This window comes from Herpailurus yagouaroundi, unplaced genomic scaffold, assembly GCF_014898765.1.
Source record: "Herpailurus yagouaroundi ecotype Mexico unplaced genomic scaffold, PumYag 100, whole genome shotgun sequence".
Classification (NCBI taxonomy): Eukaryota; Metazoa; Chordata; class Mammalia; order Carnivora; family Felidae; genus Herpailurus; species Herpailurus yagouaroundi.
The window spans coordinates 1,248,376-1,275,869 of record NW_024412391.1 but is presented as its reverse complement, the minus strand read 5'-3'; the positions used below and the strand labels follow the sequence as shown (position 1 = coordinate 1,275,869).

At 46.4% G+C, this 27,494-nt stretch overlaps 1 protein-coding gene across 1 annotated transcript in view; it reads left to right on the top strand.

Annotated features, from left to right (window-relative positions):
• The window catches only part of CNTNAP2 (contactin associated protein 2), a 2,003,978-nt gene that overhangs the window by 1,851,283 nt on the left and 125,201 nt on the right, over window positions 1-27,494 (top strand). Inside the window, exon 21 of the mRNA XM_040471688.1 lies at window positions 24,436-24,529. Within this exon, the coding sequence (XP_040327622.1) occupies window positions 24,436-24,529 (94 nt within the window). The remainder of the gene's footprint in view (window positions 1-24,435; window positions 24,530-27,494) is intronic.

The following is a 27,494-nucleotide window of genomic DNA, read 5'->3' as shown; positions in this document are numbered from 1 at the left end:
ATAAATAAACGTTGAAAAAAAAAAGAAAAAAAAAAAAAAGAAAAGTAGGTCAGACAGGGAGGCCTCATGGACCATGCTAGTAAATCCAAGGATACCTTTAGAACTCTAGAAAATACCTTCTTTCTTTTTTTTTTTTTTTTTGTTTTTGTTTTTCTGGAAGCGGTCTACAAATCCACCTTGAGAACTTCTGCAACCTTAAGAAAGTGTCGGAGAGCTATAGGAAAATGTTCATCATGATCATTTCTGTATGAAGGGATTACAAATGGTTTCATTTCCTCTAGAGTTTTCTGTATTTCCTCGTTTTCTCTTGTAAGCATGTGCTGCGTGCTTTTGGTACGCGTTGCATTTTTATAATCAAAGAAAAACATGCAACCCAAGTAACTTCAACCCATTTTGAGAGCCCCCAGTTGTAACAGAATATAATGACAAAGATATTTGAATAATTTCAAATTAAAACGCACTTCTCATCAAAGAACAAAACTAAGGCTAATTCAAACAGGAATATAAAAACGCTATGCCTTTGGAATTAAGGCGAAATTTTATACGTTCACACACGCACAAACAGCACATAATTCCAATGATGTTTATCAGTGTTTATGGTGTTTTTAAAAGCAGGTTTGCTTTCCTAGCTGGGTTTGGCTAAAGCTAACATTAAATTAATTTGCATTCCCTGAGCACATACTGTCTGAAATGGTGCTGAGCCCTGGAGGGAAATTGACCTTGGATGAAACATTTGCTGCCAGAACACAAAGTGCCCCATCTCTACATAGATAATGAGGAGCTGACTCTAGGAGTCATCAGACCCGGGAGTGAGCAGAACCCGTGACAACCCTCAAGTGGCATCATTTACGAAAACTCACAGTTGCACCGGGGATAATAGCTGAAGGCTTACGGCCAGTCAAGATGTAAAACAAACCCCGGGCAGGCAGAGAGCACCTGAAAAAGTACTGTAGGTGATGAAAATGCATGCCAATTAGAGGAACCCAAGAACCGAAAACATTACAAGGAATAATTTCAAAGTCTTGTGTTACAAAGCCTTTCTTCTCGCTTTCCTTCCTTCCTGATGTCCACGGCTTTGTCTCTCCTTCCTCCCCTTCTTTTCATCCCTCATCCCGTTCCATGAGGGAGGTAAGGTGGTTCACAGGCAGTCTGTACAACAAAATAGAGGATTGAAGCATGTCACAAAAGTATATACATACATATATATATATATACACACATACACACACATACATATATTTACATGTCATGGGTTATATTTACTGGCATAAAAAGCTGCTCCGGGGGTGCCTGGGTGGCTCAGTAGGTTAAGCATCCGACTCTTGGTTTCGGCTCAGGTCATGAGCGCGTGGTTCCGTGAGTAGCCTGGCAGCTACCTCTGGCCGGTAAGAAACTGAGTGGGTTTATAACAATAACAATAGTTATTATTACTGTTACAAAATAGTTCAAAAGTATGCACAACCACAGAGACTAATAAAACACGCGCCTCTGTGTCTATCAGCCGAACGCTACAAATTTTGGCATTTTGCTCTCTCTCTTCAGGGTTTTTTTTTTTTTTTTCTTTAATACAGTGATAATCGAGGCCCTGGGTCCTCCTCGTTAGATAGTGAGCCCTGAGGAAGGCAGTGGGCAAGGCCTTCAGCAACATTCCTGCAACAGATGTGTTTTTCACAGGGCTGTTTGATGTAGCATCACTCGATGAGCATAACTTAAAAATGGATTTTGGTGCAAACAGTTCCGGGGGTGGAGGGGGTGACGGGCCCACGAAAGGGGCAAGGGGCCTATATGATACTCTGGCCTGATCCCAGGGGTCAAACTAGCTCCAAAAAAAAAATGAATAAACTCCCTGTTCTTAAAATAACTATCACATATTTGGGAGTTTTGATGGAAGTTAGACAATAGAGACAGAGCTCAGGGATATATTCTCTGGCATAGATACTCAGAGTCTGTATTCTCCACAAACCAAATGAACAGATGGTAAGGATGTCATGTTCATTTTGGCTTTCATCTAACTGGAGGGCCATCCCATCTTTGCCAAGAAGAGGCTAACAGATTTCTCCCGCCAGGAAAATTAAGGACTTTCTTTAAAAAATAACTTCCAAGTCCTCAAGAGCAAATGATGATTAGGTCCCGAAATTTTTGTGCTGCAGAGAGCATGTGACTTCAGTTGTTTTCATCAGGAATTTTCAAAATAAATGTTCCCCCCCCCAAAAAAAAAATCACTTTTAAAATAAAATAAAGATGCTCATTTTTGACTGCTGTTAATCAGAACTTCAACCAAATTACATAAAAAGCAGCTGACAGTGGAGCTACATTTTTTTTCAATATATGAAATTTATTGTCAAATTGGTTTCCATACAACACCCAGTGCTCATCCCTGGAGCTACATATCGAATATGCATCCTAAAAAGGGTCAGAGAAGTATACTCAAGGGCAACAGTGTGTGCTAAATGCTAGGGACAGAGAAAAAGATACAAATGTTAGGACAGCACCAGTTGCCACTGCAAATTAACCCTAAGGTCTCAGTGGTTTAACCCAATGGAAGTCTGTCTTCTATAGTTTTAGAAAAGCGAAGTCCTGTGGCCCCTCGTAGTGATGGAATTGTGCTAGGCAGGTGCTCTAAGGACCCGCCCCCACCGTCCCTCCCCTCCCATCCCTTTGGCATTGGAAGTAGTTCTTGACTAAACCAAATCTCTGTCCATTATTTGTGTGGCCCTCCGTGGCTCTGTCCTCTGGGACACTCTGCCTTGTCCATCATCGGCGGTAGCCACCTCTGAATTGAGGGTTGCAGATAATGCGTGCATTGAAGCATTGCATTTCCTGCAAGGGAAGGGTCCTCAAGGGTCCATGCCCTGCAAGCGTCAGTCGCGCTGAGGGCTGTTTTACACTTACGAGTCTGTTGTAGACCAACTGTATTGGTTCCTTTGCCAATACGATTCCTCTAAAACCTGAGCCGGCTTCCGATCTGTTTGCCTCCTGTCAGTTTCATGTGCCAGTAGTAAACCCTACATCCTTTCCTGGACATAAAGCTTGGACATATGTACTCATTTGCTCCCATGCCTCTCTCTCAAGGTCACGACAGCTCTCCTGTGGCCGTCTGAAACAAAAGGCATGGGCGGGCAGTTGAGACTCCAGGTTTTACCTTCACCCACGGAGCTAAGCCAGTTTGCGGAGCGGAGGAACCCGAATGTGCCTTTGTTGGTCAAATCTCCTTGCAGTTGATTCCTTATTCCCTGATGCAAGCCTCTAAAGTTTTGCACTTTTGTCTATTCCCTTTCACTGATGTTTGGAAACCAGCCAATTCTGTTCTGAACCCACCTCGTCTTTGACTTAGGCAGCAGGAAACAACTGATACCCAGGTCTGTTCTGGCTCTTTGGAAACACTTTTCCCAGAGCTCCAGGTCACAGGCACTTCAGTCCGCCTTCCGGGTTACATGAGGTGACAGTCTTAAACACTATTTTATCTCATACTGTTGTTTTCCATCTTTCCAGCCTCGGACGTCCATTCTTGTGCTAATGCTCCCGAGCTTAGCTTTCTGTTATGGCCACACCGACTTCTGCCTTAGCTCGGGCTACCTCAGCTGCTATAACTACAAGAATTTGTAGATTGGGGTTGTGGTTTCACAGATGTATGCTTGTCTCCAAACTCATCAAGTTGGATATATTCATCATATACAGCTTTTTATAGGGGAAAATCAATCCATCTATCAATCAAGTAGGTGGCAAAAACAACAACAACAAAATTTTAGAGCAGTTTTATTAGCCGCAAAATGAGAAGTAACTCAATGACCCACTTGGAGGACCATAAAACCATAACGGTCCTGTGTGACAAAGAATTCAGCAGCCCAACTTCAGGACCAGTGTTCTGGTGCCACATGAAGAATTCCAGATCAGTTCTTCAAGTTGGTGTGAACATTACCTCGTGTACTTACATCATAGTGTCCTTTCCTTTGGTAACGTGGAGCCTGGACTGGACTTAGACCCCACCGCTGAGATAAGTCGCTTAAAAACGTGTGCCTTTTTACCCTTGAACTTTCTGAGAATAGAGAACAGTCCTCAAAAGTATACGGATGTAAACACTCCTGAAAATTTGAACGTCCGCGGCTGTTCAAGCCTTTAGTAAAGAAAATCCTGCTGTTTGGAAACCTGAAATCTTTTGGGGGGATGTCAGAACAAATAAAGGAAGTTGACCCAGCTAGCGTAGGGCCCCGCTCTTGAAATTACATTTACTGTAACTTCTTGCCTTTGGCTTATTTAGTGTTTATGTCCTCGGCCTGATGAACTCACAGCCTTGGATGTGCAGAATCTTCACACCACCGGCACGCTCAACAGAAGGGGGTGTCAGCAGGAATGATGAGGAACCTACAAAGTCCCCCAGTCCTTCCCTCCCAGAAGCGCCATTAGCCATCCAGTCGCTCTCTGTTGGGAGTCTGGCAAATATATTACTTACTTCACTTTCCACTTCAGTGGAACACTGACTTATGTTTAATTTGGTGGAGGGCAGAGGTCAATATTTTATTAGTTAGTGATATCATTACAGTGGTTTCATTCCATAGACGATATCTGGGAAGAGAAGAGAGAGGGATAGATACACTGGAAAGTTGCCCTTTCATTTGGCCTGTGTGTGACTCAGAGTTTGTTTTAGTTTTGTTTTGTTTTCGGTGTTTCCAGAAGAGCCTATGCACAACTGAGTCACACATCAAAAACCTCATGACCTCATTAGCTTTTTATAATTTGGTTTGGGGCGGGGGCTAGAGGAGTCCTTGGCCCTTGGAAAGGTGTTTCAACACATTTTCCTTATTTAGTTCAGAATAGAGAGTAGGACTGTTGCGGGGGGGGGGGGGGGGGGGGGGGGGGGCCTGGGTGGCTGAGTCAGTTGAGCGTCTGGCTTCAGCACGGGGCATGATCTTGCGGTTTGTGGGCTCGAGCCCTGAGTCAGGCTCTGTGCTGACAGCTCGGAGCCTGGAGCCTGTTTTGGATTCTCTGTCTCTGTCTCTCTCTGACCCTCCCCCGCTCATGCTCTGTCTCTCTCTCTCTCTCAAAAATAAACATTAAAAAATAAATAAAGAGTAGGACTGTTTGGTGAAGTGTCTCCCATAAGGAGAAGATGCCCAGCTCTCAGGACCTACGATTCCTCCCCCTGCCGGTGCCTTCAGAGCAACTCGCGGCCTCTAACGGAGACCGTCTCTATACGTAGAGGGGTGAGCACTGGATTTAAGGATGCAGTTGAGGATGCATGATGAAGATTCTGCTGAAGGGGAGTGTTCTCAAGATGGTGCTGGACTATTCCATCAACAAGGCACTTTTCGTATACTGAAAACCGTCTGAGGATCGCCAAGAACATCACACAGTGACGTCCAGTTGGCGTTACTCTCTTACGCATGTCCACCACATGACAGGAAAGTTCCGAAGAGCAAACACTCCTGACGTCGATGAAGTCAGCTGGTCATCAACACCATCCGTGAGGCTACTCGCTAATGTGAAGGGCAACCCCAAAGTAGCCCAACTTCATTCAAAACGAACTTGAGGACAAAGCGCGTCTTTTACCCTCAAGGGGCTTCTGTCCCGGGAGGAGAGAAGAGCTGTGTTCACAGTCATATCATTTCTGCAGAGAGGAGGAACCTAGTCTACCTCCTTCTCGTCCAGAAGAGACTTTAACGAGTTGGCCTCTCCAACAGCGTGCAAGTACGAGAAAGGCGATGTAGCAGCAGAGGGGAGTAGCAGTTGGGGCCGGTAACAAGGACATGGCACGTAAGGGCAAGACTTCCCTTCGGGGAGGGTGTGGGTCTAAGCAGAGACCCCCGTGGACTGGGATTGCCACATTCAGAGGCTGTTACTAAGACATGAATAAAAAGGAGGCCTTCTTGCCAAGCTCGTCCATTTCGTAGCACCGTGTTCTCCGGCAAGCGATGGAACTCTGTTTCCTCATCTGTGAAATGGGAATAAGGCCGCCTAGCTTAATGGGAGTGTGTGCATTCAATGAAAACCTCAAGCGTAGTCTGTTGTCCAGCAAGTGCTTCCTTCCCAGTTCCCTCCTCTTTCTTAAAAGCAAAACTGGTAAGAAAGTAGCTGTCAGGTCATTATCAACAGGGCCTAGAGGATCAAGGCTCCCGTTCTGGTTTGCAGTTCAACCCAGAGAGTAAGTACGAGTGTTCCCAGTGGGCACATGTGCTTCTGCCTCCGTGAGCCACAGTCCAGCAGAAAAGGCCATCAATCACACAGACATGAACCAAGGGCCAATTGAAGCATAAGCTCCCGCGGAGGAAGCTCAGAAAAGGGGGAAATTGATCATCCCGGGGGTGGGAGGGAGTAGATCAGAGGAGACTCACAGAGGTATCTGAGCTGTTCCTTCAAGGTTTTCGGGGGGCAGGGGGACGGGGGTACACAGGGACCACATAGTCTTATTTTCTACTGCAGGGATTCAGTATTTGCTCTTTTGCAATCCATAAAAGTTACACAGAGGAAGGGAAAAAAAAATAGTGAGTTCAACCCATTCAGCTCATCTGATCTGAAACAGAAAAAGACTCATAATGAATATGTCAACACTTCCAAGTTTTTCATTTCTTCTCCAAAGCAATTTCATCTGCAAATGAATTATGCACTCCGGGGCTAGACAGGACCTCCACTCCTGCGCTCCAGAAAAAAATGTGTTTACTTCGCTTTCCATTTCTTACAGCTCAGCGGGAAAGCGGTTGCAATGCAATTTCTGAGGTGGTGTAGGGCTTGCGATGTCAGTCTTCTCTCCTTCTCCAGAACGCAGCAACGCTTGTCAACCCAAGGCTGGAGGAGACTTCGTCTCCCTCCCCCACCAAGCCCACCAAGTACATAAATCATCCCCCAAGAAAGAAGATGCGGTTCCTGGATTTCTCTTTTGTCTGGCGGGCCGACTCAAGTCCAGTCTGGGAGGCATCGTATTGTTGCATCCGTCTGCAGGGCGCCGAAATCACTCTCCAGGATTGTGATTCTCGAAGCTACTTTTCAGTACAATAGGCTGAGCTCCTTGTTTCCCCGTGCACGGGTCCTAGGTTTTTATCTCCCGGAAGTGTGTCTCCTTTCTGAAAAACAAATGCATCCCGCCATGCGGTCTGAGGTTCCCAAGGGCTCCGCGGCGGCCGCCCCCGGCTCAGGAGATTGGGAAGAGAGCCCCCCGCCCCCCCCACGGGGCGTGAGCGGGAGATTTTGGTGGACGGTGGGGCCTGCCGCGGGCGCTGAGCCTGTGTTAAGATGCCCTCTAGCGGTCATGAGCCACAACCAGTGCCGAACTTGGGGAAGGAGCTCGGAGGCCAGTTTCTACAAAGGCTCCAGCGTCCCGGGTGCGAGCGCGAGTCATTCGTCTCTGCTATGAAATCCCGGATGGCAGCGGTGTTGCTCCCACAAACGGAAGCGTGCCGTCGTGTTCAGAGGGTACAACCCAGGGATTTTGCTCCTGTTTGCACCATGTCACGGCTGTGCCCCTGAGCCTCTGACCCTGGAGAGGCCCAGGAGGGGTTTGCTGAGTGACTGAGCGTACGAATGAGCCGAGTGTGTAAGGAACAAGGGTTGTGAGCCCCACCGTGCGCCCGGTTGATTCTTCGTATTTCTGGGGCATGTCTGATGCGCATTCTCCCCTCGGCTGCCACGTGATGGACAGAAAGAACAAGCCAGCACCCATCCTAACGTGTGTGACACGAAAAACTCCGCTCCAAATGTTGGAGGGGACGGCAGCACAGAAACTTGGTGGGTAGAGAGGGTCCCGGCCGGTAGTTCACAAGTGAAGGTCAAGGAAGGGCATCAAAAAGGAAGGAGAAGCGGGGCGCCTGGGTGGCTCAGTCGGTTGGGCGTCCGCCTTGGGCTCAGGTCAAGATCTCACGGTTCGTGAGTTCGAGCCCTGCGTCAGGCTCTGGGCTGATGGCTCGGAGCCTGGAGCCTGTTTCCGGTTCTGTGTCTCCCTCTCTCTCTGCCCCTCCCCCGTTCATGCTCTGTCTCTCTCTGTCCCAAAAATAAATAAAACGTTGAAAAAAAAATTAAAAAAAAATTTTTTTAAAGGAAGGAGAAGCAGAAAAAGGAATATTCTCTTCATCCCACTGAGCAAAAGGCTGCCTCTCAGTCAAGCGTCCCTCCTGAAACTGTCACCCAGGGCCACCAGCAGAAGTCAAACTGTGAGAGCAGACGGTAGAAATGAGCCCATCTACCAGCCCGGCTCCTGATATCCCCGGGGAAATGACATCAGAATCTGGATATTTCGGGCCGAGTGGCTTCCATCCTGAGCTTGTGGGTTTAACCCCTGTAGCCGAACGCTACGAATGCAGAGTGGGGAGCCGTGGGGAGCAACAGAGGAAGAGTTGACACGTTCCTGTGGCCTTCAGCATCTGCACCAGCTCTGAAAACCTGTCTTGCTCCCGGAGATGGAGGCCAAGGGGGCTGGGGTCTTATCAGTCAGAAGATCCATAAACAGAGATGTAGTAAAAATGGGGGGAGGGGTGGACAGACGGCGGAAGCGACACTGGGGTGACCCTGCTCTCCACTCCTTCCCAATGTTCTGTGCCCACACAGGGGGCATCGTGCCAGGCTAGCCTTGCGATGGCACAGGGTCCAGGCCGGCACAGGGGAGAAGCTTGGACTTTGAATCCCACAGACCTCTGGGCTGTACCTCTTAGGATCTGCATCCTCATAGGCATCGTAACTTACTCCCAGTCCCTCAGTGGCCTCCACTGTGAAACGGGCACACGAGTATCAGCCCACAGTGTTGTTAGCAGATTCAGTGAGATAATACGTGTAAACTACCTCACGTGGGCTCTGACCTAGAGCCGACCTTCAAGAAATGTTAGATGCCGTCTTGATGATGGGGACACCGAGGAGGAAGAGGAAAGCTGAGAATCACGTCGGTCCGCTTTGTTATAGCTTTCTCACACACACATACACACGCGCATGACACGGGGAACTGGGTCACGGGAGGGGCGAATTCTCTTCTCACACATCACACATGAGCCCCTTGTCTTTTCTCTGCCCCGTTCCTCCCCACCTCTGCTAACTCTCCCATCCCTCCCCACTTTCTACTCCTTGGAACAGCCTCCAAACATAGCATTAGAAGACATCAGTGTTTCCAGAAAGCCGAGCTCTCCTGCCTTCCGTAAGCCAGCAGACTGAGCACCAGACCCGTAGCATTTACCCCACATTCTGAAGTCCCTCCGTACGTACGTAAAGATTGTCTTCATGCCCCTTCTCACTCTTTTACCTGGAACAGAGTTTGAAGGATGTGGTGATCAGTCCTCTGATAATGCCAATTTTTAGACTCCATCCTAAATATCGTTATTGCTGCCAAAACCCACCGGCAAAGTAATATCGATGCAGCCTCCGTACTGAAAAGGATGTGTTTACTGAGTTGTTTTTTTTTTTTTTTAATATCAAGGACTTTAACTATATTACAGTTAAAATCAATAGAAATGTAACCTTTTCAACCACTGAAAATGAGTTCATTTTTATTATTAGTCTTTTTCTGCCATTACAGTGTCATGATTACCAAAGGAACCAGGTCAACTTAAGCTTTATTGAAAGACCATTAGAGAAACAAACTCAAACTCATTTAAATACTGAAGCCACTGCATTAAAAGGATCAATAAAGCCGGAGCACCTGAGGTTGCTTTACTTAAACACCCCACATATGAGAATCATTCCATAATCACAATTTGAGCAAACCTATAAACCTACCAGACCATCCAATAAATAAGAAAACGCTGTTTCATTGCATATGTTTAGAATGGCAAAGCCCTTAACATTAGTCTGATTACACATACAGCATTTAAATTTTCTCTCAGTATTTTAAAACATCACCTGGCAAAGAATCATTGCTCGATGAATGCCATTTACTTAGGAAAGCCATTCTCTCCCTGGGTCAGGAGAATGACAATGATAGAAAACACCATTTTATTTCTTTAAAAATATCAAACACAGAGTTAGCTAGATGGAAAGGGAGTCTTAGCCTCGCAGGGAGTCAGGAAATTCTCTTTCAAACAACACTTAGCATGGTATCTTGCACAAGGTAATGTGTATTAAATTGAATATTTATGACTGATGCCATGGACTTGGATTAGACCCAAAGCTCATGGTGCCTCAGTTTCCCCATCTCTAAGTGTGATAACACCTTTCCATACCTCCTTCCCTAGATACTAGAACAAAGACAAATATCACCATCCTCTTCAAGCTCCTCCTCAGAAACCGCAATGTACGTTGCAAACTTGAGTAGTAGTGTTTGGTTAGGATGATTTTAGAATGAAAATGGTTCCTGATGGCATATTGTGTCTAACCTGTGATGCAACCTGGGATCACCACCTGTCCCTGCCTGACATCAGCATTTATGTTGCATTTCTGAAACATTCTATTCTTCTTTATTTAAAAACCACCTATTAGGTTTTTCTAATTAAAAGCTTACATGTATTTTGAAATGTTCAGAAAAGAACAGAGAGGAAAATTAAGTTTGCCCGAGAGCCCTGTGTAAAGTCAAGACCTCCATGTTTCCACAAAACCCATCTTGCCTACTCAAGGGCGTTGTTATGACATTTCTGTCTTCCTTCTCCCCTGATGATGGGCTCGTTCCCATCATCAAACAAACATGAGTATTTCTCTCCATTAAAACAAAGTCCTATCCTCAGGGCGCCTGGGTGGCTCAGTCAGTTAAGTTTCCACCTCTTGATCTCGGCTCAGATCATGATCCCGTGGTTTGTGGGATCGAGCCCCTTGTCAGGCTGTATGCTAACAGCGCAGAGCCTGCTTGGGATTCTGTCTGTCCCTCTCTCTGTCCCTCCCCCACCCCCACAAAAAATAAATAAATAAACTTAAAAAAAAAAAGTTCTGTCCTGACCACACTCTCCTCATTTATTTATTTTTCTTGGCAATAAAACTGGAGATAGTGGTCTATTCTCACATTTCAGGTAAGCTTCTCACCATTCTATCTGCGTCACCGTTATTGACGTGTGAATCGCATGCCATGCAATGTGCACACGTGAAGTACACCAGTTGAGGAGTTTTGATGTGCACACCCGGGTAACCAAGACCATGGCCAAAATAGAGAACATTTCCAACACCCTGGAAGGTTCCCTCACACCCCTTTGTTGTCGATCTCCTCCGAAACTGCCCTGAGCAACCACTCGTCAGATTTCTATTTCCGTTTCTATAAAACCACGTGTTCATTTTACCTGTTCCATAATCTTATATGAATGGGACCATAGCATCTGTTATCTTTCATTTCTGCCTCCTTCCATTCGGTGTAAGGATTCTGAGATCCGTTCTTATTGTATCTGTAGTTGTATTGTCATTGCTGGGAGGTGTTGCATTTATGACTATACCATCATTTGTTTGTTCATTCACTGTGTGGTGAAAAATGGTGGATCGTTTCCAGTTGGGGAATATTATGAACAAACCTGTTACGAACACTTGCATATATATGCATGCCATTTTTAAAAATTTCTCTGGGGTAAATATGGGAGTAGAGTTGACAGCTCTCTGGTACGTATCTGTTTAACTTGCTTTCTATTTTATGTGACCTCCAGCAAAACTAGAGAGTTCCAGTTGCCCCACATACTCACCAGCACTTGCCATTGCCGGTCTTTTTAATTACATTTGAAGCAGGTGTGCAGGGCTACCTCACCTTGGCCTCAGTTCTCATGTCCCTTGTGACCACTGATGTTGAGCAACTTTTCACGTGCTCATTGACCATTGGCAAATCTTTCGTGAAGCGTCCGTTCACATCTCTTGTGCCTGAAAGATCTGCCTTCTTATTGCTGAGTTAGAAGAGGTTTTTACATGTTCGGTGTACAATTCCATTGCCAGATGTATGTGTTGTGAATATTTTTTCTTCTGTTTTTTCTTGTACCGATTCTCAGTCATGCTTTTGCCCACTGGCTAGAACTTCTCTCCTCAAGATGGCCGGTGACCTCCTCACTACTAAATCTAATTTTCAGTGCCCCCATGTCTCCACTGTAGGGCAATATTCCACACAAGTGATCCCCTAACTTTTGGGACATTGCCGTGTTCTTGTTTCCTCCTACATTGCTGGCCTTGCTGCTTGGTCTCCTCTACTGGTTCCTCTCCCTCCTAGCCTCCCTCAGTTGGCAAACTTCTGAGCTCAGCCTGTAGTCCTTTCTTCTCTCCTGTTTTTATTCATCTTTTTGGTGGTTTCATCCCAAGTCACTATCCCAACCCCAACCTCTTCCCGTGTTCCAGATTCACATACCACGCGGACATCACACACATCTAACCAACTACTAGACGTCTAACAAACCTTCAAACTCAATATTTCCAAGTCTAACCCCCTTGGGGGCCGCCCACACACAACCTGCCTCATCTGTAGCCTTTCCAATGGGATTCGATGGCTACCCCATCCTTCCAGCTGCTCAGGTCTCAAACCTGGGAACATCGCTGGAATATCACCCCCTTGTTCCCACACTTCATATCCAGAAAGTCAAAGGTCAGATTGTCTTGATCTTCAAAACATCCATATTCTGAGTGGTCTCACCCTTTGGAACTGAGCTCTGGTACCACCGCCCACTTCTTGACAGACCCTCCATGAACACCCACGTGATCGGCAGTGTTTGGGTGAGGCATCTTTTCCCTGCCATGCTTGTTCTGAGCCTAAATTCAGCCCTTTGAATGTTCCGTTGAATCTCTACCTTGTTTTTTTTAAGTAAGTCTGAATCTCATTCATTTTTGCCACAGCTTCTAAACTATTCATATATATTTTTAATCTTTGTCCTATTGTTAGCTTACCCTCTGCAAAGACTTCCAGAACCAAAATTCATACCTTAAGAACACAGTCCCCCACAAGACTGCCCTTGCCTCAGACATCAGCTGCAAGCTCAGGGGTCCCAGGCCACCCGCATTTCTGACCAACTGGCTACAAATTCACTAATTTCTCAGGCTCAACAGCTTGGTGGAATGACTCATGGAACTCAGGAAGGTGCTACATTTATGATAACAGTTTTATTATAAAGGGTGCATATTGGGACCATCCAAAGTGAGGGATGTGGAACATGAGATTTGAGAGGTCCCAAAGGAAAGCTTCCTTGTCCTCAGGACACGTCACCCTCCCTGCACCTTGATGTGACAACACAAGAGTATCGTATGTTGGGCTTCTGTGTGCAGAGGATCTTTCTGGTTTTATTGTATAGGCTTGACTGATACATTCATTAGCCACCATATCAGACTCAGTCTCCAGCCTTTAATCGGACTGCCTTGATTCACAATTCCCATCAACCTTCCAATTTCCCTGATGGAAATCCAATGTCCGCCCCCCTCCCCCCAGGATTTCCAGGGGTCCTCTCTGTCTCTAGTCTCTTCTATGGATGCTCTATCTGAGCCACAATACACCCACCAAAATGAAGCTCGCACCTTCTGTGGTATGGAAACACATACAGCCATTCAAAGCATATACTCTGCAGTAGCTCCCATTAGATGTCTCCCCATCACGAGCAGGAGGACACAGCATATTGAATGAAGTCTTGAACAACAGGCAGCTGAATGCTACACATTAGATACTGGTGTCCTCAGCAGGCCCTTTACCCATCATCCCTCTGTAGTGCTTTCTCACATCCCTCACCCCACTCGGTGCTGGGCTCTCTTCTCTCCGATTCCTTCCCCCTGGCTCCCTGCCTCCTTCCTCACCCACCTCCAGGTCTCCCCACCACTATGTTCAACAAGAAGTCAACTCTTCCCAAGACAGGGTCCAAACTTCTAGGACCAGATCAGTCAGGTGCTCGGCAGACATAAAACATCGAATTTTCCCTCCTAGTAAAGAAACTGTAGCTACAGGTAACTACAATAAGTTGGGGGAGATGTAACATCAGAATAAAACTAAGTGAATAAACTAACCTCAGCCATGCTTGGCTCAAATCCAGACTCTACCCCCTGGCATTTAAAGCCCTGGATAATCTAGTGTCCCTTTGCTACCTTCCATTGTCATTTACCATTTCTCTCCAGAACACACCCTAAGAACCAGTGAGGCTGGTTACCTCAGTACCCCCTAGCGATGCATGCTTCCTTCAAAATGCCTCCACTCTGCAAAGTTCAGCATTGAACCATGATGGCAGTTATTCTCAGTACCAGACATCTTAGAATTTGGGTAATACTTTATACTCAGTTTTCGTATATTGTTTTATACTATTACTCCCTGATTATTTTATCAGTCTTATTTCCAAAACAGGAGTAGAAACACCTTGAACCCAGCTGGGCACGTCTCTATGTACATCTTCAGCTTTGCTCCAGACCCACTTCACAAGGTGGCTGGTCAATAAAATCGCATGAAAAGTCCTTGCCTAGCGTTAGAAGGTATTAGAAGCCCTGTCATTTACAGAGAGATCACTGCTAGAAGGAGATATGGTCAGGGGATGACTTGAGCCCTCTGCCCAGGGTCTCCCTCTTCCCACAGGGAAGCCCCCCTCGGTGTCAGGTCACCCTGTGGTAATCATTCGCCCATGCCCTGGATAGCCTATGGGATGGGTGCGCCACTGGACAGGGGTAACCTTCTTAAGTAGTTCACACTGACAGATGCCTCCAGCTGGTGCAGCCAACCTGCTCACTTCTAAAAGATTTGACCAATTGTATCCTTCTGTGAAGGGCTTATCTTCAAATAAAGTCCTTGTATCTGGATCAGTCACCGTGAGGGCGCCATGTTGAGGACTTGACAATCAGAGAAGCCATCCACTTCCACACAGACCAGTCCCCAACTCAGCAGATAAACAACGTGTCACCAGTAACATCAGACACACCAGACTATAACAGTTCCACTCTTCATAGATTCATGAGACAGAGGTTTCCTAATACATCATTTTTATTGATGGCCTCATTAACACTCCCCCATATGACTCGCCCGGAATTCACCAGGAGCCAAATTTCAACAACCCCTGAAAACGCATGCTTGACAAATTGAGATCACAGGGGCTAAAAAAAAGACTAAAATAGAAATGGCCTCAATCACATTTGTCGTGTCTACATCGCTTCTCATAATTGTTCTCGTTCTTGTTTTGTTATCGTTTTCACTTAATTGAAAATGTTTGCCACTGCATTATATACTTTCAGCAACACGTCAAGACCTGTTTTCATAACTGAACATTTCTAATTTTGTTTTTCCTCCTCTTCTTTGTCTTCTCCCTTTTACCACCCATTTATTTCCTTTTCCTTATTCCTGGAAAGTCATTGTATAATCTACTAAAATGTGTTTGGCCGTGAGCCCTTCAGGAAACTTTGCCGTATGAAATGATTTAATTGATGCTGATTATGTAAATTATTGTCAAACCTACCCACTACGTGTAATGGTTAAATTGACCAGTTACTGAAGTGATTTTAAATATGAAGTTATATAGGGGCGCCTGGGTGGCTCAGTCAGTTGAGTGCTGACTTCAGCTCAGGTCATGATCTCATGTTTCGTGGGTTCAAGTCCCGCATTGGGTTCTGTGCTGACAGCTTGGAGCCTGGAGCCTGCTTGGGATTCTGCGTCTCCCTCTCTCTCTCTGCCTCTACCCTTTTCGCGCTCTCTCAAAAATAAAATAAACATTAAAAAAAATTAATATGAAATTGTATAAAAACCATGAGCTATGCTCATACTAGATCTCTAAGAAGAAACTTGGAGGCATAATTACTAGAGATTAGTTCAGATATGAATTTTTAAAGCCTTACCTTTATCTTCTGAATTCTCACGTGCAAGTCAAAACACAAACCTAGATATGTTTTACCAGATTCTTTAAAAACAACTGTAGAGTGTTTGGGTCATTCCTACCATAAAAATCTTTAAAACTAATGCTGTTAAAGAAATGCTGTATCGGCTCTGAAATAAGAATTACTCTTCTCATTCACTTAGACTTATAAAAACCGTACAGATTTACTGATACAAAACCAGTATGTTGGTTGGTTTGTTTATTTTTAACAATTTATGCTTTAAATAGTATTCGGTGTTTTTCCAGTAGGTGGAGTGTTAGGCTAGGGGAAGCAGAGCAACATTTGAAAGCTTCTTTTTTTTTTTCCTTTTTACAATTTTGAGGAATTTTTGATATAAAACATAAATCACCTAATGGAGTCATTAATTCTTTTAATGCATCAATACCACAAAATTCCGGTTGCCCTGGATCTTATGAGGCAGAGATACTGCACTGATTACATTACCATAATAATGACAGCATAGTAACACCACCAATAAATACTTATAATGCCTCTTGTTTTAAAATTGTTTATCGGGGCGCCTGGGTGGCGCAGTCGGTTAAGCGTCCGACTTCAGCCAGGTCACGATCTCGCGGTCTGTGAGTTCGAGCCCCGCGTCAGGCTCTGGGCTGATGGCTCAGAGCCTGGAGCCTGTTTCCGATTCTGTGTCTCCCTCTCTCTCTGCCCCTCCCCCGTTCATGCTCTGTCTCTCTCTGTCCCAAAAATAAATAAACTTTGAAAAAAAAATTTTTTAAAAATAAAATAAAATAAAATTGTTTATCAAGCCATCAGTGAAGCCTCCTGACATCTCTGAGGGAGAAATAACGCACCCACACAGCAAAGAAAGATCTGTCTCTTAAATCCTTTGTCTCTTCAGCCTTAAGCATCTCTGGAAGAGAACCTTCCCGTGAGTTTATTAACGTTGGTTCAAGGCTGATGCCACCACTTGAGTCTGTGAACTTGGACAAAATCACTAACTCTCCCTGGGACCTCCTCTACATGTGTGGGGAAAGAGGCGATACACAGCTGTCTTCAGGCCCCTCCCTCCTTAAAGTACCCCGACTGAACCTGACCTTTGTGTAAGCATTTCCTCCAGGCTGGATATTAGGAGCCAAATTTGCTGAGATATTTGAACACATATGGCAGAGACGGCTCTGGTTACGACGTGTGGGTCTTAGAATCGAATGTGAGCACCCTCTTCCCGGGCTCTTTCCACCCTCCGCCCTCACTAGGATTGGCTGCCATGGGGTATGTGCTAAACGACACCACATCGCTATGCCTGGGAGCGAAGTCATAGCAGCAATCTGCTCAGAGCTCCAGGGACCTGAAGGGTGCCTGGGTGGCTCAGTGCGTTAAGTGTCCGACTTCAGCTCAGGTCATGATCTCAAGGTTCTTGGGTGGGAGCCCCAAGTCGGGCTCACGGATCGTTCTGTGCTGACAGCTCAGAGCCCGGAGCCTGCTTCGGATTCTGTCTCTCTCAAAGATAAAGAAACATTAAAAATTAAAAATTAAAAAAAAAAAAAAAGCCCCAGGGACCTGGGAAAACACTGCTTCTCGGGCCCATAGTAACAAGACATTTTCAGAGAAACCTTAAGTAATATCTGGCCCAACCTCCTTGTTTTACAAAGGAGGAAACACCTCGGGAGTGTTTGTGACACGTTGAGCAGCATTGCCAGGAGCTGACTCCCAGCCCTGTTCCTGCTCCTGCAAAACACCCCTCCCCTCTCACAGCGGAAATCTGGAAGAGACCCTCGCAAGGAGAGCAAGGTTCCCAGCCCCTGCCACCCTCCAAAGAAGAGAAACGAGGTCCTAGCAACCCAGGTGTTGGAGGGGGTGGGACGTTAACAAGAGAAAAGGGGTGAAGACCAGCCACTTACCCTCCTCATGTTGGGAGAGAGCCCCCAGCCCCCATACACAAGGCATTTCCCATTCTAGAAAGACTTGGGGCTGGTGGATTCAGCTGGATCTTTCCTCGCCGTGGAGGCAAAGTCTCCTTTGCTTTGTCTTGGAGTTAGAAGGATCCCAGAGCCAGATGGCGGGCTTCAGAGAAGGGGCTACGGAGATGGTGTTTGAGCCCAGCTCATCAGGGCCCCGTGCTGAGGCATCGGGCTAGAAAAAAGCCAGTGGTCAGATACTAAATCCCAGAATAAGGAATCATTCATTGTCTTTGGCGAGGGGAGAACAGAAGGTCGTGCCAGGCAAATATCACGCACAAGCACATACAAAGTCCTGATGAAGCATGCGTGAGAGGGCTTAGTGGGTCCAAAGGACTGGGAGAGGTTGAGTGGGGTCAGAGCAGAGAGGCAACAGGGAGGGGAGAACGCTCCGCTGTCCCCTCCCCTCGTTCTAGGAAGATGCCACCTTCCCCTCTGATCTTGTCCTGAAGAGGCAAAGGCTCCCCGGCTTGTGTTTCTGCAGGTAACTGAGTTATTCGGTTAACTCCCCATTCGTGGAGGCCACATAACACACTGGGGCAGCTCCATTACAGACCTTCATCACTAACCCAGTTCTAAAAGCTGGACTGTTTCCCACGTATCCCACGGTTCGGTTACAGAGGAGAGTGCTTCTTGGCCTCTTTCCTCCCTGTACGTATCTCTGTAAGTGGGGCTTATGAGCTCTTTAGGCCAAAGTCGAACTAAGGTAGAATGCAGTGTGCCCTCTCACTGGGTCTACACCCCAAATGGCCACCTACTGTCTGCATTGCTGGTCACTCTTGGAATCGGAGGGACGGTCACATGGCCTGACAGTATAGGCTGGGAGAGGCTGGCACCCTGGCCCCCACAATGAAGCGTTTGTTTGTGGTCCTGGGAATGTGCTACACTGACTGGTGGGCCAGCGTCCAGTCCCAGAGGCCCTCGGAGTAGTGGGAAGGGAACCAAAGCGTAAAGATTCCTAGTCACAGATCAGCCACCAACCCGTCTCCTTCCGTGCAGTCTTCAAGGATGCAGTCAGGCGTATGCACCCAAACCTGATGGCTGCAAAGTACTGTGAGGCCTTCCGTCACTGGGTCGTTCATAGAGCTTTCCAAGAAGAACCGAATTCTAATGGAAGTAAAAAAACTAGGGTTCCCGTGCCTTAAACACACACACACACACACACACACACACACACACACACACACACACACACAGATATAGACACATCAGTGTGGCTCAGCCAGTGACGACTCCTTTGATAAATGTTAAACGAGCACTTGAGATGATACAGGCCCACTCCATGTGGGTCCTAAAAGGGCCGGGAGGTTTACCAGATAAATCCACAGAAAAGAAGCAGCCACGAGTCCAAAGGCGAGGTGCCGTCCTGGGCTCTGACATCCCGTGTGTTCCCTCTGCCTGTTCAGCCCCCTGCTCAAGGTTTCCCAAGCTGCAACAGGCCAGGCGCTAGCTCCCGGGGAGGGGGAGGTGAAAGGGCTGGTCCCCTGTCCTCATAGAGTCACCTTCTAGCCAGGGGACAGGAGGGGACAGGCTGCAGCCCTGTAGCTGGTGGGAGACCCACGAAAACCCCACTTTGCTGACTCCCACCCTCATGTAAGTTTACTGTGTCCTCTCCATTAACGAGAACGAGGTGGCTTGGGGTCAGGAAGAGTCTCTTAAGTCAATGAACCCTTGGTGCCGGGGCTGAGTACTGCTCTTCCCTGTTCTCGGCCAGTTGTCAGTTGTGAACGGCCCGCAGGGACGCGTCTGCGGGCCCCCCCCGTGGGACGAGGTTAAGATGGGAGAGAAAGGGACAGTGTCTTCTCTTCATACTCCTTCTCCTGTAACATCCACGGGGGTTCAGGTGGGGAGGAGGGGGATGATTCGGGGATGAGACGAGCTGATCATTGGTGTCACCCCTGATGTCTGTTTGCACTGACCTTTCCTTATGGTCAGGCTTGAGCTTCAGCGCGGAATAAAAACCTCCATCAAGATGGTATGTCCTGAATCCAGTGTGTCTGAGCTAACTCCACGTGTTACCAAAAACTAAGGGTTAGGAAAGGAGGCGCGACATCCGGGGCCCTGGTCCAGGGTGTGGCTTCCTCTCGGGCGGAGCCAGCCATCCGTCCCCGCGGTGGCACCTCATCCATGCCGCTTCAGTCTTTCTTCTCTGTCCCTTCCCTGCCTCCTCCGCTTCACCCCCAAGACGCGAGCAAGGCCGATGAAACTCCTTCACACGATGGCTTAAACAGGCAAATGAACCGAAATTGTAAAATAATACCTGAATGAACGTTAAAGCTCGCAGCTCAGCACGTAGGACAGGAGCCCCAGCCCGAATCAGTATAATGGGAAATGTTGAACAAATTAGTGCTTCCTTAAGGTCACCCCGGGGCACACGGAGTCACAGTCCTTAATCTTAATGAGCCTCCATTACACAATCTCTTATTGCCTCTTAAATGCCAGGAAAATGACCACCAGCTAAACGTACAGCAGAACAGTTCACTTGGACCCAAAGAAATTACCTTGAAATTATTACACTTAACCACGGCCAATGCACCAGGGCTTCTGGGAAAAGAGGCGGCCAGCCACCTGGCAATACCGAGTGAAGTGATATCGTTTGACATGGCCTTGGGCTTTCGGGTCCAGCCTTTCTTGCCTTATCTGATGTAATAATGCATTTCCTCTCTCAAATGTCAATATTTAAAATGCGGCTGATCCTCCCCCTCCCCTAGCGGACGTGGCTGGGCGAATTCTGGAGACGGTCGCTTGTAGCTCACGGTTCGGTCTCCGGCTAGAAGGCTAACTCTGCCGCTTACTCTCTTTCTGCTTGGGATGCTTTCCGTATCACCGAAGAACAGGACGCCTATCCCATGTCTAGTCGATAAGATGTGAACAGCCTGGCGAGCCTTGCATACAGTCGTGGCTCAATACATGCTTCCCCCTTTCCTGGTGGAGCTGTCTAGGCCCAGTCAGGAGACTGAAACCACACAGTGGGTTACACGTGGGGTTTTTGATATAAGCGTTGACTACGGTAAAGGGAAACTGCACGATCGAAGGGAACGCCAGGAGCATTTCGTAGAGGCTCCCCGCCTCCATCCCGCAGAGCTGAGGGGCGGTGGAGGGTCTCAGACGTCGTTGGAGAAGATCATTCAGCCCTCCGGAGAGCAGGAAGGGCCTGGTCTGGCCAGCCTGGAGCTGCTTCCTGCCAAGCAGCAGGCCACTGTCTGGAGTGCAGGTGCCTGTCAGGCTGCGGTGCGTGCAGTGGGAGACAGAAGGCCTTTGGAGCACGTGGGCCACGGGGGGACGGCGCAGGGCCTCTTATTGTCACCTCCGGAGGGCTGGTCACCAGGCTGCACCGTCACTGAGGCATCACTCTGTGGGCCCGCGGCTCAGACAGACTCCACTTCCTTGACAAATAAGACTTAGGAGTATTCGGGACATTCGTAGATAAGTCAGAACCAGGCAGGGTCGCTGTCACTTCGGATGACAGAATCAAGATTCGAAACCTTTTGCTTCAACACAAAAGAGAGAAAAAAAACACTGCATATAAATAGAGCTAAAATTTAGGTTTGGGTTCAGGTTCTTAACCGCATACGTATAGGAAGGGGGTAAAGTCGAAAGGAACCTATGGAGACAAGCCAGGAATTTTATTTTACTATGAGCTCAATCCAAGTAATATTAAAGGGCTGCTAAAAAACCACGTCTGTCTGGTCTGGAGCCATAGAAACGGTTCAAAAAGGTAATTCTACGGGATGGGTCAGGCCACATCTGAGGACTGATTTCACTCTGTGTGCACTTTATCTTTTTTTTTTTATTTATTTTTAACCTTTATTCATTTTTGCATTTTTGAGACACAGAGAGAGACAGAGCGTGAGGTGGGGCGGGGCAGAGAGAGAGACACAGAATCCAAAGCAGGCTCCAGGCTCTGAGCTGTCAGCACAGAGCCCAATGCAGGGCTTGAACTCACGGACCATGAGATCATGACCTGAGCCGAAGTCGAACACCTAACCGACTGAGCCACACAGGCGCCCCTGTGTCTACTACTTTAAGAGTTAGATTAACATATATCAACACATTTTTATTGAGGACCTACTATGTGCTTGGCAGTGTACAGGGCCAAAAGACAAAAGAAATCTAAAAGTCTAAACATCAAAATTTGATAGTTTTTAAGATTATGCACAGTGGGGCGCCTGGGTGGCGCAGTCAGTTAAGCGTCCGACTTCAGCCAGGTCACGATCTCACGCTCCGTGAGTTCGAGCCCCGCGTCAGGCTCTGGGCTGATGGCTCAGAGCCTGGAGCCTGTTTCCGATTCTGTGTCTCCCTCGCTCTCTGCCCCTCCCCCATTCATGCTCTGTCTCTCTCTGTCCCAAAAATAAATAAACGTTGAAAAAAAAATTTTAAGATTATGCACAGTATATTCATAAAATGGAATACCAGTCATTCCTGACAAGTGATTTAGTTGTAGATTTATTGACATGGAATTTCATAATACATCTTTAATAATGAAAAGTAAATACAAAGCAATATGCATAGTTGGGTCCCATCCAATTTTTGGGAAAAAATCAAAGCTATATACATTAACAAACTGACTTGATAAAAACATTATCACCAGGTGGGGTTTTTTTCCTGCAAATCTATACTATTATTTTCTCTATAATGAACGTATATTGTTTGTATCCATCTTTAAGTTCTTTGGCAAGACAGATAAAAATATAAGAAGTATTTAGGGGAAGATCATCGCTGTGAAGCATGTAGGGTAGCCGCTTATGTTGGCTTTCCACGAGTATCTTTTTTGACCACAAAAAATTTCTGACCGCGGAAGTAGAGGGACGGACCGCAGCAGTTACCCATATTTGCCGCCAGATGGCGCCAAAGCAGCTGGCTAATATTTAGCAGCCAGCAGAGCAACTTGATGAGATTTCAAGGATCTTAAGATTCTCTGGCCAGAATGTGTTTTGTGAGCGATGCACTTCAAATTACAGAAAACTTTTCAGAATTAGAGCTGAGCATGCCAGCGTTTGCTTTGCCAGTGTTTTCTGGAGCTCTGTTACAAGTGCCTGGAGTTCCCATGCACGGTAACTTACTATACTCTACCAGCTCTGCAGGTCAGCCTTCCCCAGATTCCTGAGATGCGATGAGTCTTTGAACCCCGGCTTTTCAATAAGCCCTGCGACTCTAGTAAGCAGTCTCAGGAGTCAGGTGTAGATCATTCCTCAAAGGGGCTCATCCTCCACGCGGCACGTGAGATGAGCTCACTTCCCAGCACCGTTGCTGCTGACAGCCTCTCTTCCCGCAGCCTCAGCCCAGTTTTATCGGTGACCAAGGACCCGGGAGTGGGTCGTTTCTGGAGTCTGGAGGCTGCCTTCAGCAAGCCCCCCGTGTGCAGTTCCAGCAGCGCAGGGACGGTGGCGCCGTGTTTCCTCTCGTCTGCACCCTTCGCCTGCTTACCTTAGCGGGTACGAAACTCATCTCAGAAAAGCGAAAGGCTGCGAAAGAGATTTTTCACAGGTGGCTACAAAGAGGCGCAGAAAACTCTAGAGGCTCCCGGTGGGGGAAACAGAACTAGACGGTGTCAATTGTAAGAAGACAGCTAAGGCAGGAAAAGCCATGTTGGGACACAGAGGACAGGAGACGTCCTCATACCGGGAAATCGGCGTTTGCACTTGGTTCCCAGGAAATGTAACCAGAAACGGGCGTTGCTCCGACAGCCATGATCTGTAAGCTCTTTCCACCTGCTTCATTTTTCCCTTCCCTCCACTGCCAACTCCCCTCCCCTCGGAAAGAACGAGCCTTGCTGGAGCACATGTGTCTTTGTCCCCTCCAGGCTGTAATGTCCCTGCCCTGTGGGGGTATCGTCCTCATTTGATAAGCCAAAAAACTATATTTTACCCAACATGGATGTCAACATTGAATATACATATTTATGTATATATGTTCATATTTGAATATACATACCAAAGATCAGCATTGGTCTGAAAGCTTATATGGTATGGAAAGGTGAATAAAACAGGACAATAAGCGGATCTTAAAGAAAATTCATTGTTGTAGCATTTTCTATCTCAGAAGTCAATACTGGAGATTAGATCAAGTAGATTTTACTCTATCGAAATGAGCAAGGGGGTTGCCTGGGTGGTTCGGTTGGTGATGTGTCCAACTCTTTTTTTCTTTTTAAGTTTATTTATTTATTTTAAGAGGGAGCGAGAGAGAGAATCCCAAGCAGGCTGTATACCACCAGTGCAGAGCCCGATGTAGGGCTCAAACTCACAAACTGTGAGATCGTGACCTGAGCTGAAGTCAGATGCTTGACCAATTGAGATGCCTAGGCATCCCAAGTGTCCAGCTCTTGATTTCTTGATTTCAGGTCATGATCTCACGGTTCATGAGTTTGAGCCCCACACCGGGCTCTGTGCTGACAGTGCAGAGCCTGCTTGGGATTCTGTCCCTCCCTCCCTCCCTCTCTCTCTCTCTCTCTCTCTCTGCTCCTCCCTGCTTGCTCTTTCTCTCCCAAAATAAATACAAATAAACTTTTAAAAAATACAGCAAATAAAACGAGCAAGGATCTTATCCAGCCAAAAATGTTCACAAATTCTTCACAGCAAAATGTGTGTAAGCTGCAGGACAATTCACAAGGAGTCTTCACTTCCCAAGCTCAGATATTTTCAAATAACCCCACAGAAGGAATAAATTGGCTTCCCGTTTTCTCAGGCTGGTATTTCAGAGTCAGCACCTTCTGAAATAAGATATCGGGACACCAGAGTTTGAAGAGTGATGTCGTGGGCCCCCCCCCCCCCCGGAAGATTTGATTCCAGGGCAAGTTAGCCATTTCCTTCTAAAAGTGTCTCTTGTTTTCTCCCCACAGCTCGATCATTATCCTTCTGTGAGTTACCATCTGCCGAGTTCATCTGACACCCTGTTCAATTCTCCCAAGTCGCTCTTTCTAGGAAAAGTTATAGGTAAGAATTCTGTGCTTTCGGTATAAACGTGCGGTAAGAATGTGTTTGGTATAAGAATTATATTAGCTGGTGTGACTTTGGATTTTTTAAGTGACTGGGTAAATTTCTTGTCATTGGGTTCCATCACCGATACTCTTCTTCCCGGTTTGGTTCGAGAGAAGGTATGTTGTTTTTCTCAGTGATGCGGAAGAGAAGGTTTATCAGATGGTCTTGGGGGTAAATTGTTCAAGTGATACATTCTAAAGCCACTACTTTGCCTTTGAAACACGCTGTGATCGGTGGTTGTGGACTCTGTTGTCTGTGAAGGCAAAGGAGCCAGCGTCGTTTGGGACATGACACAAACTGAAACACAAGTGAGGCTCAGTGCCTGCTCCCTGCTTCTTCATGTGAAATTTGCTCATGGGTTCGTTAAAGATCCACACCTACTAACAGTATTTAATTTCTTCTTTGTCTAAGCACATCAACGTGGTTCCGTCTTCCTCTCCCTCTGAGAGAGCTAGCTGAGATTATTTGCAAATTAGAAGGCCAGTGGGAATTGGAAAATTGTACCAGAATACCCACCTTCTATGTGTGATCGTGAATCTGAGAGTCACTCTCACCCTTTTCTTACCATAGATCAGCACTGTCTAGAGTAAAAGACACATGTGATTGGTTACATATTTTTAAGTGATTCATGTACAGTCAATGAAAGAATATATATAATATATGATATATATACATATATACATATGTGTGTATATACATATATACACACACACACATATGTATACACATACATATATGTGTATATATATATATATATATATATATTTTTTTTTTTTTTTTTTACTATGAGAATGGATGTTGTGAACCAAGAATGGAAATGGTGGGTAATGCACAGGCCAAGGAGGAGGTGAGTTTGTGTCCAGCAAGTAGTAGGGATCAGAATGTCATTAATTGTAAAAAATACTCATTTTAAAAGATGAGGGTGGGGCAGATAATTAAGAGAACAGGTGACCCGACATATAAGAAAAATAATAATAATGTACGCTTACACAGGACTCACTACAAACCAAGATCCATCCTAAACACCTTAGATAGATGAAGTCACTGAACCGTCACAGTGAGTCTGTGAGATCATCAAGATTGTTATTCAAGAGCATGCAAGATTGTCTGCATTTCACAGATGAGAAAAGCAAGGCACAGAGAGGTTAAATATCTTGCCCGAGACCGCCTACTTAGCAAAAGGTAGAGCCAAAACTTGAACCCAGGCAGGCAGATACATTGGCCTCACCCCCAACCCCTGTGCCATAGTCTCTGTGCGGGTTGACTGAGAAATGAAAAAAGGAAGGTTTGGGCGGCAGAGGGTGAGTGGTTGAGGGACATGTCCCACATCTCACGCCAGAATGTGGCCAAGAGCAAAAAATACTCTTGGACTCAGAAGCAGGAACGCAGCAGACAAGCAGAGCTGGGCTTGGGGCCCCCAAGGGAAAGGCCGTGTCCTCAGGAAAAGACAGGAGGGGTGGCATTTGCTCAGTCACCGGGTAGGAACAGAGGGAGGGCTGAAATTCACTGTGTGCTTTATGCTAAACATCTCGTGTGTGTAAATATGATGTTAAATGTCACAACCGTCCAGTGAAGCCGGAGCTATGACTGTTAAACCCATCTGGAAGCGGAGAGGGCCAGCCACCTGGTCAGCTTTACCTGGTCTGCAGTAAAGCAAGGTTTTCGAGGTAGGGCTCTCTTGACGAGAGCCCGTGGCCTTAAGCAGATCAAAAGAACTTGTCCAGCAGGGATGCAGCGGGAAGTCAAGGGTTGCCATCAATGGGCAACAAGAAGCAGCTGTTCAGTGGAGGAAAGCCTCGGCATTGGTCAGGTGTCTATCCCGAGACACTGGTGAGTGCCCACGTCTCACCGCGTGCCTTCCTGCCATTCAGTCAAGAATAATTGAACATGTTAAGTGCTTCTTCGGGGCCATAAGCATTCCTTCAACACAGACTCTACATCATGATACTACGATGGTCCTAAAGATACCACACGGGGATGTTCTTGGAGTGACATCCACTGTGAACTCACACCTGTAACAGTGAATTTCATGGCTTTAGGAAAAGTCACAAAATCAAGTTCCACCGGCAACGCTGAGGGCAGCTCAGGGCCTGGAACCCGCTTCGGATTCTGTGTCTCCCTCTCTCTCTGCCCCTCCCCCGCTCACACTCTGTCTCTCTCGCTCTTAAAAATAAATAAACATAAAAATCAAAAAAAAGAGAGAATTTACTGTGCTGTAAATCTGTGCCAAGTGAGCGTTACACCTAGAGTTTTCCGTAGACCAAAGGAAAATTGTGCTGTGCACGTACAATGTGTGTGTGCCAATGTTGCATGAAGAACATATAAACACCTGTAAGGAAGTCCCTGATCCCCAGGTGGAGATGGCAGCATGCACAGGACAGGAGGGTGAGATGCTGCCACTCATCCCCAGGGCACTGACTTCCAGCAGCGACAGACTCTCATCTGCCCTACATTTCTGAACCCTTCTAGAAGGAAGTCGGAAGCACCAGCAACAAAGTTCCACAAGATAGAAATTTCACCAGCTCTTGTTATGTCCATTTTTTATTATTTACCAGCTGAGTGATGTCATAGATTTACGGATGTGATTTCCAGCAACGGATTTAATCGTATCTCAAAAATCTTTAAATCAGGGGAGAAAAATATAAGTTGAAGCCTGAAGCAGCATCTTCTATTTACTTTTTCTCCCCCAATGTTTCTTCAATGCCGTGGATAAAGATACAAATAGAATGTTTATTAAGTTTGCAAATGACACACAGCTGAGAGGATGATTTAATAAGTTGGATGATAAAAACAAAACATAAAACAAAAACCTTGAAAAGCATCTCGATGGCCTAGAAAGACAGAATAAAATAATGACATGAAAGATAATAAAGACAAACTTACCTCCTGCCTTAAACCAAAAAAGAAAAAAAAAAAAAAA